At 31.7% G+C, this 14,725-nt stretch overlaps 1 protein-coding gene across 1 annotated transcript; it reads right to left on the bottom strand.

Moving 5' to 3' along the window:
* Positions 1-10,193: 10,193 nt before the first annotated feature.
* Positions 10,194-13,328, bottom strand: LOC129294709 (FCS-Like Zinc finger 10-like). Its single transcript, XM_054933173.1, has 3 exons — positions 12,660-13,328; positions 10,856-11,914; positions 10,194-10,750 (listed from the first exon to the last, which is right to left on the bottom strand). Exons 2-3 carry the CDS (start codon positions 11,899-11,901, stop codon positions 10,603-10,605), a joined length of 1,194 nt encoding a protein of 397 aa, XP_054789148.1. The 5' UTR covers positions 11,902-11,914; positions 12,660-13,328; the 3' UTR covers positions 10,194-10,602.
* Positions 13,329-14,725: the final 1,397 nt, after the last annotated feature.

The raw sequence follows: 14,725 nt of genomic DNA, 5'->3' as shown, positions 1-14,725 counted from the left end.
GAGGATGAATGGGAATGCGGTTTATTTATATTGAAATTCCCTGCTCAAGAGGCAATCATGTGAGGGTGATTGAAGGGCACAATTTGCACGTGTACTGTAGTGTGATAGAAGAATAATAATTTATTCCAAATCAATTTCGCCGTGTCTAAAATGTCTTCGGAGTAGCGGCCCTAAGCCCCCTAGTTGTCGAGCTCACGCTCTAGAGCAGATAGTAGTAAAAAAAAAATAAATAAAATGAAATAAAATGAATTGAATTTTATATTGAAAATTAAAACAAGCCACCGACTAGTTAGCATGGATTGGAGTAACAGTTACTAGTTAGATATATTTGCAGGGAGTTTTGGTAAAATAAAACACGGTATTGTTTATGCATTTAATATTGACTAATTAGCGCCAATCACTGAAGTCTTCCTACCGGAGAGATAAACTAGTTTCAGGATGACATGATGCGTGTGAGTGCACTGCATGGCGCATACTGTGTCTGACTTTAATAGAAGAATTTATATTTGAAAAATGATAATAATCTTGTCAAGTTAGTTTTGGATTCAAACATATGAATATGGCATCAGCATCAGCACCCGCACCCCGACAGCTTTAATTGCCGTGCGCATCGGGCGTATCTATGCATTCTCTTCCCATCCATAAACATGACATCACGTGTGTTAACAATTTTTAAATATCATAGAAAATGACTTATTTATTTTTTTTCACATTTTTTCATACATAACAATTATCCAGACCACAATTAACACTCACGTCTTTCCATACATTTTCCGTACTACAGTGAGAGGCGATGAAGCGGCCACTAGCTGAGGGATGACGGTGGGTTTTTGCTATAAGGGGAGGGTGGTGGGGAGCATTTTCCAGGAGCAATGAAGAAACATGGAATTTGCCTTCCCACGAAGATTGATTGATGCAAACCAAACATAGGAGAGTGCATTGTTGTTGTTTCTTTCCCTTTTGTTTTTTTAAGTTGTAATTCCATTGAACCACACGAGGATTTTATCTGCAGCAGGAAAATTTACCGCCTGTGAATCTTTCCTCGCCCTTACAATTAATATTCAGTATTAAACGACTTGGTGCTAAAAAATTATTTTGAAATATTTTTAACTCAAATTTATTATTTCAGAACCCATAAATTTTTAACGCAGACATGTATGTTTATCTTGAGAAATTTTACATGCATCCAACACCATGTTATCTATATTCTGTCCAATAAAATTGCATTAATTTAATTAAATAAAATCTTACATGTCCTTACTTTTAATGAGTTTATTTTAGAATAGAATGTCTCTTTAATTAATCTTTTTATATTTTCTCTTTCTGTCATCATCAATAACAGAGTCAATTTATTTTTACAATCATTTGACATAACATGTTTTTATTGAATAAGGCATAGAAGATGTGATGCATTGAATGTATCTAGGGCCTTAAACATACTCCCATGATCTTATTTACAAAGTAGAGAGAGAAGATTTGTTTTGATATTGTTCATAGGATACTTCATTATTTTTTATGTTAATCTTTACATTTATACCTTAAAAAATTAAATTATTAAAAAAAAATTGTCCCCATTGCGGTTAAGAATGAAAACTTATTAAATTTTAAAATAAAATGTATGAGGCTTTTGTTAATTCTAATAAAATATATTAAAAATAATTTATAAATAAAATCAAAACAAACATTTATACCCTCTTTCCTTGCTTGGCTAGACTGTCAGGAGGAGATAGAAGGAATTAAAATGAAGAAGAGAGGGAGAGAAAATTTTGATAAATTTTGTTTAAAAAAAATGAATAAGGAAAGTTATAAAATTTTAATATAGAAACATTCTAAAAATTAATTAAAAACTTTCAACCCTATTTTTTTATTTTTTAAAATTTGACATTATTAAAAATCTCTACTTTCCTTTGTTTCCTTCCATACTCCATAGACTTGTCATGACATGTGCTTTTGAGTCTTCGAGCTGATGGCCTTCCAATGGGCCTTCGCCAATTTTCTTAATTGAATAATCGCCTTTCGACAGCCTTTTTCTAGTCTTACAAAGACAACGAGGCTGCCTGCCCACCAATATTTGTTTTGTAACACCATCCAACAAAAAAAATTATTTTTTCAGATTTAAAATTTCACGCATTCTCATGTTCTTAAAGTCGCTTTGTGAAAGACATATCATGTGGTTTCTAATATTTTAAAAACTAAGAGCTCAAATAAAAATAAATTTGACGACAGTGGGTCAAAGACAGATCCCATCTTTACACATGTATTTCCTTTTAAGGCTTTCCCTAATCATCGTTTTATCATTTGTGTCAGATTCCCTTGCTGGCCACGCGTCAGCAAATCAGGCTCTTTTTTTTTTTTTTTTTTTTGGCCAACACATCAGGCTCCCATTTTGGCCCCTTAGTTACTCGCTTGTGAAGTCAAGTTCGGGGTTTATTGCGGCAAGCTGGGAATCGCGCTTCATGCATGTATAGCATATAATTAATAAAAAAAATTACACATAAGTCTCATAAAAAAAATTTATTTATATATAAATCTTATAAAACTTGAAAATCCTAACCACGTCCTTTAGGATCTAATTAATAAATATAATTTGAAATTAAACTGTAAATATAATAATACCCATATTAAACATACATTACATCAATTAAATAATTAATTTATAAGTATTTCATTAGTATTTTAAAATTTTAATTTTAATTTTTTTACAATTGTAACTTTACATATTAAATAATTAGATAATTATATAGTACTAACAAAGTTTAACATTTATTGTTTACAATTAGTTCATTATTAACTTATAATTATAGCTTTAACTTTTTCAACTGTAACTTTATATATTTAATAGTTAAATTGATCGATTTAACTATTGAATATGTAAAGATATAGTTGTAAAAAATTAAAATTAAAATTATAAATTACTAATGAAGTAGTTGACAATTACTTGACTGATATAATGTATATATATATATTTAATAGAGGAATTGTTATCTTTTCATCTTAATCTCAAATTATACTTAAGTTTTAAGGGTTTTATTTGTGATTTATGAATTTTTTTGTGGGATTTATATATAAATAAATCTCTCCATGAGACCTACTCCCTCCATTCAAAAATGTAAGGCATTTTTTAAGGAGTTAAATGTTAAAAAATATAAAATATTTTTATTCTTTTAAAGTGTAATCATTATCTTTTTTAAAAAACTGTCTCCATTGATATTAACTTTATATTTATTATAGGGTGTTTAATCGAGAAAATATGAAAAGATAGAGTTAATTTAAAAATAAATAATTATTTTATTCTGAGATAAAATTTAATTAAAAATATTTTATATTCAGAGAGAGAGAGACAGAGAGAGTATGTAATTTTTCTTAGTTAGTAATAGTACCCGACACAGATTGATGCAACATGTTATTTATTTTAATTACACGTCCTTGCGTGACTTTTACGTCATTCATGTTTTTGATTCGCCGAGTCAAATATCATGCACACTGATGAATGTAATATACTAATATGAACCAATTCCATTCAACGTGACTCAATGTTCTTCTGTATATGGACTACAAATATAAGAGAGAATGGCAGTGAAAGCTTTCACTAGATGGAAGAAAAATGAAAGTCCTAGATAACTCAAAATTCATTTATGGATGACTAAAAGCTCATCAATTGACGCGTATATAAATAAACTTTCAATTATTCAAGATTTTCACTGCTTTTTTTTTTTTGGGAGCTCTCACTACCATTCTTCCCAAATATAAATTAGAGCATTGATGAATTTTTCCTGTGATCCTCTCATGGGGATGACATGTGGTGCCTAGTGTTAGGAAGTAGATAAGTTGATATAGACTCAAGCTCATAAGTTTGATTGTCACAAAAATAATTATTTTTTAAATCTCATTCCTTATTTAATTTTTATTTTTTAATATTTAAAAATTAAAATTTCAATTATAGTATTTTATTTTAAAAAATACTAGTTATAATGTTCAAAAATTTAAAATAAATAATAAAAATTCTAATTTTAAAGTATAAATATATATTTTGAAATATAAATTCAATTTAAAAATTAAAATTTTTTATCTTTCAAGGGTAAAACAAAAACAAACCGCCTAAATCCAACCCGATTTTTTTAGGATTAGGCTTCAAAGTTTGATTTCAATTAAAAAAATATCATTTCTCAAACTCAAATTCATATATATATATATATATATGACTTAAATAGGCAACCTATCAAACTCAATCATTACTTAAATGGGTAAATCAACTTGATGTTTTGTGTAATAAAACTAAATACGAGTGGATTTTAAATTGATATAGAAACTTTTATGTCAAATAAAATCAAACTTAATAAAAAAAGTCAACGAATTCATAATTTCAAATTCTTAAATTCTAAGTCAAGATATAAAATTGATTCCTTGTATTTTTAAGTTTTCATGATCAGAATCCAATGTCTCAACTAAACCCTCACTTCAATTCATCCAAAACATAGTAGCCTTTAATTCTCAAGCTTTTATAATTTTTGTTGCCATTTTAAGTGATCAAACCCCATTAATATATACTATCGCCAATCACGTTAATGAGGTTTTTGCATCACCGAAATACAAGAGGCATGATTCGAGCATACGTGGAAGGTTACTGTATAACTTCTCGCCGAAACTTACGAACTCAAATGAGGATCGAAAAAGGACTCTCTCCTCTTCCTTCCCATCATTTGAAGGAGTGAGCAAAAATGAATTAAAATTGAAAATTAAAATGAATTGAATTAAATTTTATCTATTTGATTCAATCTATTTAATATTTTAATTCAATTCAGTTTTTTTTAATGAAAAATTTAGTTGATTGATTCAATTCGGTCGAGAATTTAAGAATTAAATAAATCAAACCGACCGAATTATCCATATTTTTTCTTTCATATTTTTAAAAATGTAAATAAATTTTCATCTAGGTAAGTAAGAAACATCTTTCTACTACTTACAGTAATAATATTTTTTTTTGTTTAATGTGATGTTCTAATTTTTTATTTCTATAATTTAGTTTTTAGTGTAATAGTATCAAATCTTATTAATTTTCTCATAAATTATGATATAAGATTGTTATTTTTTTGTTGGGCCTTCAGTGTCAAGGGAAAAAATTGGTTAGAAGAATATATGAATAATTAAATTTTATAGACTCAAATCAAGACTCATAAATTAAATAGACCAATTGAACTGAATTATTAAAATTCAATTCAGTTATGTATTTTGATTCAGTTTGATCCAATTTTTTTATATAATTCAGTCGATCGATTTTAAAGAAATTATAACCGAACTAACCAAATTTACCGAATCCTCACCCCTAATCATTTCCCCCTCCTCTTTTTAATTTTTAATTATTAAATCAAAATTTTAGATGATCTAAATTTGATCTCCTTCAAACCATTTCATTTTATTTTACTCTTACTATATTTTTAAATTGTTCTTATTAAGTTTTAATAGTTTGAATTTTATTATTTATATTTTTTGTAATTTAATATTTTAATGATAATTTTACAGGAGATCAAATCTAAAACATTTAAATATTGATCTAATGGTCAAAAAGGAAAAGGAATGGAAGAGGATGGGAAGGAAGAGTAGAGAATCCATGCCCATGAGAATCACTAACCAACCAGGCATTTTTTTTTTTAATTAGAGGCAGTCATTTTTTAGATATGGTTACCATTAAATGTAGATACATTTTTCAGCACAAGTAAGGATTTAAATTTTGATTTATCGTCTTTTGAGAAAACAGACCTTCCATTAAAACCCAAACTTCGTTGGTTAAACTCAACGTGACATTTGCCATTGATGTAGTTTTTCTTCTTCTTTTTTTAATGAAATAAAACAACTTTTAATTAGAGAAAATGAAATAATAAAACAAAATAAAGTTAGCCTCCCATTGGGGGCCTAGGGGCAGGGAAAGAGGGCAAAGAAAAATTAGTAATATAGTTGTCCCAAGAAGGAAAAAAGGATAACAATTTAAACAAATTTCCATGAACCACGCGGTGCATCCAGATTAAAGATGAAAGGGTGAAGATCAGACGCTAATTGCTAATGATAGTGAGTGGCTCTAGTTGCAGGCCATAATCCAAAATGAATGCTCAAATCCAAATTAAAGCGGATGTGAGGCGAGAATTATAGAAGAAAGATATTGGGCCTGCTAGTTTATTTTTCTAACGATTACTCACTCCGTTGAAAAATATAAAATATTTTTTAAGGAGTTGAATATTAAAAAATGTGAAGCATTTTTAATTTTTTAAGGTGTAATTATTACTTTTTTTAACGGTATCTCCATTGATAATAATTTTATATTTACTATAGGGTGTTTAATAGGGACAAATATAAAAAGATAGGGTTAGTTGAAAAGTAGGTCACTATTTTATTGGGAGGTGAGATTTGATTAAAAATGCCTTACATTTTTTAACAAATAAAGTATTTTTTATTTTTAAAAACAGAAAAATGTAAACACCCGTTTGAATAAGTATTTTTAAAATTATTTTCATTTTTTATTTTAAAATAAAATAAAAACAACCTCTCATTTTTAAAATACACTACATTGAATTATTAAAAATTATAATTATTTTGATTAATTTATATTACTAATCATTGCTATTAATTGTCTATAATTATTACTATCAGTTCATTTTTAAATTTTTTAAATTATTTTTTAACTGACATAATCAAATGAATTTTTATTTTATTTTTTTTTGAAAAATAAATTTTAAAATTGTATTACAAAAAAAATTTTAAAAATAAAAAATAAGAATAGAAACCAAACGAGTCCTTTATTTTCACTTTCTCTTTTTACCGTAAAAATTCTTGTAAAACCTCCGTATTCCATCTGATTCAAATATTACATTGAGAAAGCTTTTTGGCTTTAACCTTATATTTGCCAAATTGGCCATCCAAACACAGTAGAGTTTCGAAGAGGTTGAATGCTGTTGGTTGGAATTGACAAGCTAAATTGCCATGAAGATGGACACAAATCAGATTGAGAAGGATAATAACCTGTCTCGGTAAATCTGTTCTATTTTCCTTTATCAGGGATGATAACATAGCATGGAATTTCGAGAAGTCCTGTCCAACAATGAGTTCTCTAGGTCAAATATCTAATGCACCCTCCCACATGGCATGGTATAAAGGCACATAAAGAAAAGATGTGTTAAAAATTCATCTTCTTCACAACCAGACAAGCATGTCTATTTGCAGTAGAGATGGTGATGTTGGAGGACATCAGCTAATTACTTTATCTAGCAATTTCCATATAAAAAGAAGATCCTTATAAGGGAGATGAAGCTTCCAATTTGGATTATGGTTGCAAATTCCTGGGTATGGTTTGGACTAACAGTTCCCTAAAGCCATCTTGAACCAAGTATTTTCCTAAGAAATTGCCCAAATCAATTTATCTACCTTGTCTTGCAAAGAGATTGACTAGCTGAGAATTCTTGACGCCGGAGCATTGTCATAAACAAAAGATTCGTTCCAAGAGAGAGAGAGGAATCTGTGGATTAGAATTGACAAATGAGATCAGATACCTTGCAGATGGTGGCATCAAAAACACTAGACATTTGAGTGTGAGAGAATTTTTCCCCCATAACCAACTCTTCAACGAAGCTTAGATGTGATTAAATTTGCACTGCTCAAGATGCCCTTCCATGTCCAAGACGTATTATAAGGTTGGTTTATAATCTCAGAAGAGCTTAAGTCCAAGTATTTTACCTTGAAAGTGCTAGCAAAACTTTTGAATCTAATAATCTCCAAATTTGTTTAGCCAGCAAAGCTTTATCCGCCAAGTGGGGTGGTTGCCATTTATGGGTAGTTCAACCTCATCCATTGCATTGTGCCCGGCCTGCCACATAAGGCCATTCTGGTAATTTAGGAAATGACAGAATCCAACCAAACGGGCTAAAAAAAGCCCAGGCGCGTAGTGGTAGTGCCAGAGTGGGAAGTCTTGACGCGAGCTGGGCCTGAATCAATATCCAAGAATTGTTACCCCATCAAAGGAGCTTCATGTTTACTCTATTTCAGCGCACACAAAAATACTACTGATAATTGTTATCCAAGAAAAATAGTAACTAGCAAAGAGGTACTCCTTCCCTCATTCTCAAATTATAAAACAATTTAAAATAAGATTACACGTACCAATAAGACACAATAATAATATTTTTTTAAAAAATAAAACTATAAACTTTAAAAATCATTATACAGTAATATTATTTCAATTCTCCCTCTACTTAAATACTTAAAGGGTAATATTTAAAAAATATTATTAATAAAATTTTGTTTTTAAAAAATTATTTTATATTTTGGAATGAGAAATTTTTTTAAAGTTATTTTATAATTTGAAAAAAAAGGGGGGGGGGAGTATAATATAACGGGAGCGATAACTTCGGTGGAAAAATAATGGAGCCTGACATACATATAACTTTTCGTACACATTGCAAAAAGCCTAATATGCATGCTTTTTTCACCGAAAAGATAATAAATTTGATCAATGCGCTTTTAAGAGATAGCTCAAGAAAGGTGTGCAAGCAAATTCGGTTAGATTGATCCGAACCAAAAGTTGCTCTAATTTTGCCTTGGTTGAACCGAGTCAAGATGCCGGGCACGGTCAGCCTATTTGCTTCGCTTTCCCTTTCTCATTTCATGCTCGCATCTCCAAGATTTTGGAGTGGAATTCTCAAATCTAGTTAATATGGTGTCCAATCAGGAATTGCCTTCAGCGATTCTGATAATGACTTGAGCTTAAACCCTCTGCGCTGGATTTATTTAATAACTATCATACCATTCAAACTCAACTCACATTGCTTGGTTAGACTAATGAATGAGTCCCTTGGTCAATCGAGTCTAAAGTTTCGGATGGATCTAGCATGTTAGATTATACTCCCTCCATTTAAAAATATAAGATATTTTTAATCAAATATCACCATTAATCAAGTAGTTACCTACTTTTTAATTAACCCTATCTTTTTATATTTATCTTTATTAAACACCCTACAATAAATATAAAGTTATTATCAATAGGGTTATTTTGAGAAAAAAGATAATGATTACATCTCGAAAGACTATAGATGCTTTATATTTTTGAACATCTAACTCTTAAAAAAATACTTTACATTTTTTTAATAGAGGGAGTATATATTTTTTCCTCACTTTGCTGATTTGAGTTCAAAAAATAAAAAAAATTTGTTCATTTGATCCCTGTACTTTTGACCTGATTATAATTTAATCGCGGAATTTTAATTCATTGTAACTCGATCTTTATAGTTTTAATTTAATTGATACTTTGTTCTTAAATTTTGTTTCTTGCAACTCTATAATTTTAATTATTTAAATATTAATCCCTGTATTTTAAAAATAAAATTATAATGATTGAAAGTATTTTAAACTTTTAATATTTAGAATATTTATAAAGATTAAAAATGTTTGGTAATCTAAATTTTAAAGATAAATTTTAATATAATTTTAATCTTTATAATTTTATTTTTTGAGATTTAGGAATCAAATGATTAATAATATAAAAATTAAGTTATAAGAGTTAAATTTTAAAAATTAAATTATAATCGATCAAAATTACAAGAATAAAATGATTAACCTCAACTTAGCCTTGACCGACTGATACTCAGTCTGAGTTTTAGTACTTTGACAACGATGCCTGATTGTTTTTCCCTCTGTATATTATGGGCGTTGTGAAAGGTACAGCATTCAGATTTCATTTCACATGACTTCGAGCTTCTTATTGACCGACTGGACCTGTATTTTAGATTCAGAAAATCAACGTAAGATCCAATATGTTGAACTATGGATTTCCCAGAGGCGAAAACGCCTATCAATCGGCCGAAAATGCAGTGATCGTTGGATAATGCTTCGGCCTTTTTGGTATTCTCTTGATTTAGGGAACGTCAAGGCCCAAGTCCATTAATGCAGAACATCGCAACTCCCAAGAAAGCTACTGGACCTTAGCAGAATCAACAAGTTAATTATTGGCCCCACCTAAGCGCGGATCCGAATTAGTCTAGAATGGGATAGGCAGGCAATGAACCCAGAATATACACATTCCCCCCGGGATACCGGGTGGGGGAAAAAAAAGTTAATTACTGGTCTCATCAACCCGCTTCTGCCCTCTACCAGGAATTGGTGAATCACTATATAAGCAAACATGCATTCGATTATCTTCTATTAGTGTGAAATAATCGATGGAAGGGAAGCAAGCTGTACATACAACAATAGTAATATATCATTCAGTCAAAAACTTGTTCGGGCTGTATACATTGATCCTTGACATGATAGAAGTTAATGCAGGAAAATCACGAGGAGAAGCCAGAAAAATCGGCTTCAATCCTTCCCACATGAATACTAAACTATCACTAGTTTGATAACATATATATCAAGTTATATGGATACCCATGATGCTAAATAGGAGCCATCATCCACCAAGAACATGAAATCCGAAAGGCCCAAGGCAAATGCAGTGACGTACAAAACGATCATCCATGGCTGCAGATAGATGCACATAAAAGACAGCACTTACGTGAACAGATGATCAGTTGCATCTCCTATTCTCATGACCATGGTGGCGGTGATAGAAAAGGCTCCAAGCTACCTAGTAGTGAGGATAGCGGTTTCAAAAAGTTCCTCACCAATTTCTTGCCCGGGAGATTTTTCAGACGGATTGGATTGCTGCAATTGTTCATCAATCATGATCTCCAGATCACGGCAAGTCAAACTGCAAAATGCTTCTTCACCTCTGCAGGATAACAAAGGAATCCAGTCTTAAGAATAAATTTAACTATACCCATCAAAGGAAATGCAATTCAAAACAATATACGCAATTTTGATCAGGCTAACCGACCTATACATGTAAATATCTTTTCCCTCATCCAGTTTCTTGTTGCAGTGGTGACAAAAACTCAAGAAATCATTAGAGGGATACTGGTTTGGAGTTTGTGAGCAGTTAACCACGGGGCACGCTCCATCTTCCTTCTCTTCATTCTTACCATGAATCCTAAGATCATCAGAATGAGTTTCCAAGATGCAATCACCGAAAATATGGGTCGTTCTAGGATTGGGACCATGGGAAATTACACAGGTGTAGTCCTCAGATTCCTCAATCTCACCAGCAGATAGAGACTCAACAAGCTCAAGAGATGATAAATGTTCTGAGTTCAATTCTGTAGGCAGCGACGAAGTGTTTGAGTCATGGTTTCTTTCGACAAAATGAGGAAAGATTGCTTCGGTGGACATATCTTTCACTGGGAAAAACCCGGAGTTCGAGTCATTGTTGGGAAGGGTCAAACCGGAGAAGCTTCTAAACGGATTGCAGGAATCCATTGAAGACCAGCTTTTCCTAAATGGTTCATACTCTAGGCAGGTTTCTCCAATCTCAAAAAGAGTATTGGAATTACCCTTGGGGATAGCAGATCCATTCTGGCTATAAGGAAGTTTACAAAAATCTTTGGGTAAGGACCTAGATGCCTCAAAAGAATTAGCACAGTTTAGACAATTTGAGAAGTTCATTCTCATTCTGGGACTGATGATTGGAAACTTACTCTGTGATGAAGATATAATTTTCCCAGAAAATTCAGAAGAATCATTAAAAGAATCTAGCATGCTTAGGCCTACTTTGCTGCAATCCCAGCTCCTCTGGCATGATTTTGGAGTTCTAGCTGGGTTGCCTGAACTTGGAAATACTTCAACATCGAGAGGAGATGTAGGGCTCCTCATTGAATCAGAATCTAACAAGCTGTTAGGAACAAGACCCACAAACAAACGAGGGATATTGAAAATTAAGTTGCTTTTGAGTTTCCTCCCCAAACCATGAGACTGAGAATAACAGTCCCAAGTATGACCCATGTGATGTTGATCCTTCTGGAGGGACCTGTTCCTCTTCCGCAGCATTAGCTCAAATCACCTGCAGAAAACAACCCCGGTTTGGTCACATGAAACAGAAGAACACAACCAGTTTTTAATAAGCAATACCAATATCCAGCGACAACACAGATCAACATATAATGACTTAACGCCACACCTGTGAAAAGATTGGACCTTTTGATTGCGTGCTGAAAAAGGCGAGCATTCATGTTTGAAAATTTAAAGAAAGAAAATTGCGTCACCGCTTTAATTCCAAGACTCATTAAAGAAACCGGAAAAGAAAATAAATGAATGAAGAAGCAATGATAGAGCTCCGATTAGACGATGTCATCTCAACAACAGGGCAGTAAACGACGTTGACGGCAAAAAAACAAAATACAGAGGTAAAGAAATTTTTTGAAAACCATCATAATTCATAATAAATGTCGAGTCATTCCAAATCCAAATCCAAATCCCTTTGCCAAAAGAGCAGCGAGCGAATAAAATCCCAAGGAAAATTAAAGAAAAGTAAAACTACCAGTAATCGCACAGGCAGGAGAACCCGGCCAAGACAAAAAGGAAGAAACTTCTGTAACTATCAGAAGCTCAAAAAAAAAAAACAAGAAGAAGATGACATTCAAACCTCAAGGGAGACCTCGGAACCCTCCAAAAAAAAAAAACACACACACAACGGTTGAGCAGAATCAAAACACAGAAATAGACTAGAAATCAGAATCGTTCAACCGAGAGAAAACACGAATAAACATGAGTGAGTGTGAGTGAAATACAGAGAGAGAGAAACCGACCTAGGTGTTCTCTCCTGGTGCTCTGAGAATTTCGCAGAGAAGGATGATGAAGAGAAGAGGTCCAAATGCAGTAAAAATAGGGTGGGGGGGTGAAACTGGTGCCGTACTCTCCTATCTCTCTCCCTTTCATGCCTCAAAATCAGCGAGGCAATGAGCTTCTGAAATACCAGTCCCCTCTCTCTCCTCCCTCACCAGAATTGACAGAGACTCTCTCTCTCCCCCCACAGAATAAATGAATAATAATTACACGACAGTCCAATAGCCCACGGGATTGTCTATAGCTTGTACCTTTTCCCGTTCTGGCTCGACGGGTTCATGGCAAATTGTTGGTAAGCAAAATAGGACAGAGACAGACTCGGTGATAATTCCTGGATGAGTCCAGGGGTTAGGCTGGAGCAACTCGCTCTTATTTAACTTGACAGCCATTTGCACATTCTGATCATCAGTGAGACGTCCAATTGTATTTAAGCGATTCGCTCAAATTTTCAATTCATTAAAGCATCGTATATTATTCACACTCTCACACGTCAAATTCAGGACATTATTTCGCCTCTGAGTACTTCAATTCAATTTTCTTTGGAGAACAAGGCTTTGTTCATGGGATTGGATGGCGGGCAATTGGGAGGGGAACAGTGAGAATCGCATTAGAGAGAGAGAGAGAGAGTGATGAGAAGACGACAAAATAGGGGAGACTGACAAAAGTAAGTGTGGGAGAGAGGTGTCACAGTGCTGGTCAATTGACTGGGAAATGCAGGCCCATTGCTCGCCCTGTCCTTTCACGCGCATCCGAACCATGCATGCACCGAAATAATCATACATATATTATATGTGTGTGCGCGCGCGCGCGCGCTTCCTTTGAGTTCAAGACGAGCCCCTCTCCTCCCCCTGATTTCTATTATTGTGCGACTATATAAGATATTGTTTTAAATAAAATATTTAAAAATATAAAACATTTAAAATTTTTTTAAGAAATAATTAATAACTTTTTTCAAAATACCCTTAATTAAAAGTATAATTAATAAATTAAGGGATGAATGTAAAAATGGTGTATAATTTTAAAGATAATTAATTAATTCAGTAATAGTGTGATTTAATTAAAAATATTTCATAATATTAAATGGATGGAGTATTAATTTAAAAATTATTTATGAGATAAGTGATGGTTATAACCAGTGATTAAATAATTGAACCAGTCTAGATGGTCAGGTAGGTCAGCCGGTCTGAATTTCAGTTCGATCAACACGTAAAAATTATTTTAGGGGTTGAGTTGGGTAGGATTTTTTGGGCTAGCAGTTAGACTGCGAACCAAATTTAATTTTTAAAAACCAAACTTTTCAAAAAATTCTTTAAAAAAAGATTAATTTTTTTAATCATTTGATATTATGTTATGTCATCTTATTAAATCACGATAAGATTAAAATATTTGGTTTTATTTCTAAGTTAAGTATTAATTTCATATTTATTTATTATATTTAGATTATTATATACATATATAATTTTTGAATCTAATTATTACGTTATCAATTTGACTATTAATTCAATCCGGTTGAATCATGTGAATAGTAAGCCACTAACCTTTACAATTTAATGTCCAGTTGTATTTTAAAAACTAGGGGTATTCACGAGATTGGGGCACCCTTGTCTCTTATCCTGTCCTAAAAAAAAAAATGGGATTGAATTTTAATCTCGTATCTTGTTCCATCACATTAGGAATTGGGACTGGATTGAGATAAGATCGAGACGTCTCGCCGTCTAGATAACTCGAACGATATCAAAAAAATATTTGAATAATAATATTCATTAAAATTTTAAATTATATAATTTATTAAGTTTAAAATTAAAACAATACAAGTACATAAATCATAAATTCACAATAATTTAAAGTTAATTATTGAATTATATTAATCACAACTACATATTATGATAGTAATTACAAGTGATTTTTAGGTTATAAGAGTAATAACAATAGATAAGCTAAACACAATATCAAATCATTGTTCTTTTACTTTAGTTGAGATGTGTTAAATTAATTACTCTTTTAAAAATAAAACATGAAATACGATATA

This window comes from Prosopis cineraria, unplaced genomic scaffold (assembly GCF_029017545.1).
Source record: "Prosopis cineraria cultivar Desert tree isolate PC_DT_omini unplaced genomic scaffold, ASM2901754v1 PC15, whole genome shotgun sequence".
In the NCBI taxonomy this organism is placed as follows: Eukaryota; Viridiplantae; Streptophyta; class Magnoliopsida; order Fabales; family Fabaceae; genus Prosopis; species Prosopis cineraria.
Note: the sequence above shows the minus strand (reverse complement) of the source record. Positions and strands in the feature narration are given on the sequence as shown.

Coding starts and splice junctions, on each gene's coding strand:
- LOC129294709 (XM_054933173.1), bottom strand. CDS start 11,901: ATGCTGCGGAAGAGGAACAGGTCCCTCCAGAAGGATCAACATCACATG. Junction 10,751..10,855: donor AAAGATATTTACATGTATAG/GTCGGTTAGCCT, acceptor GTTATCCTGCAG/AGGTGAAGAAGCATTTTGCA.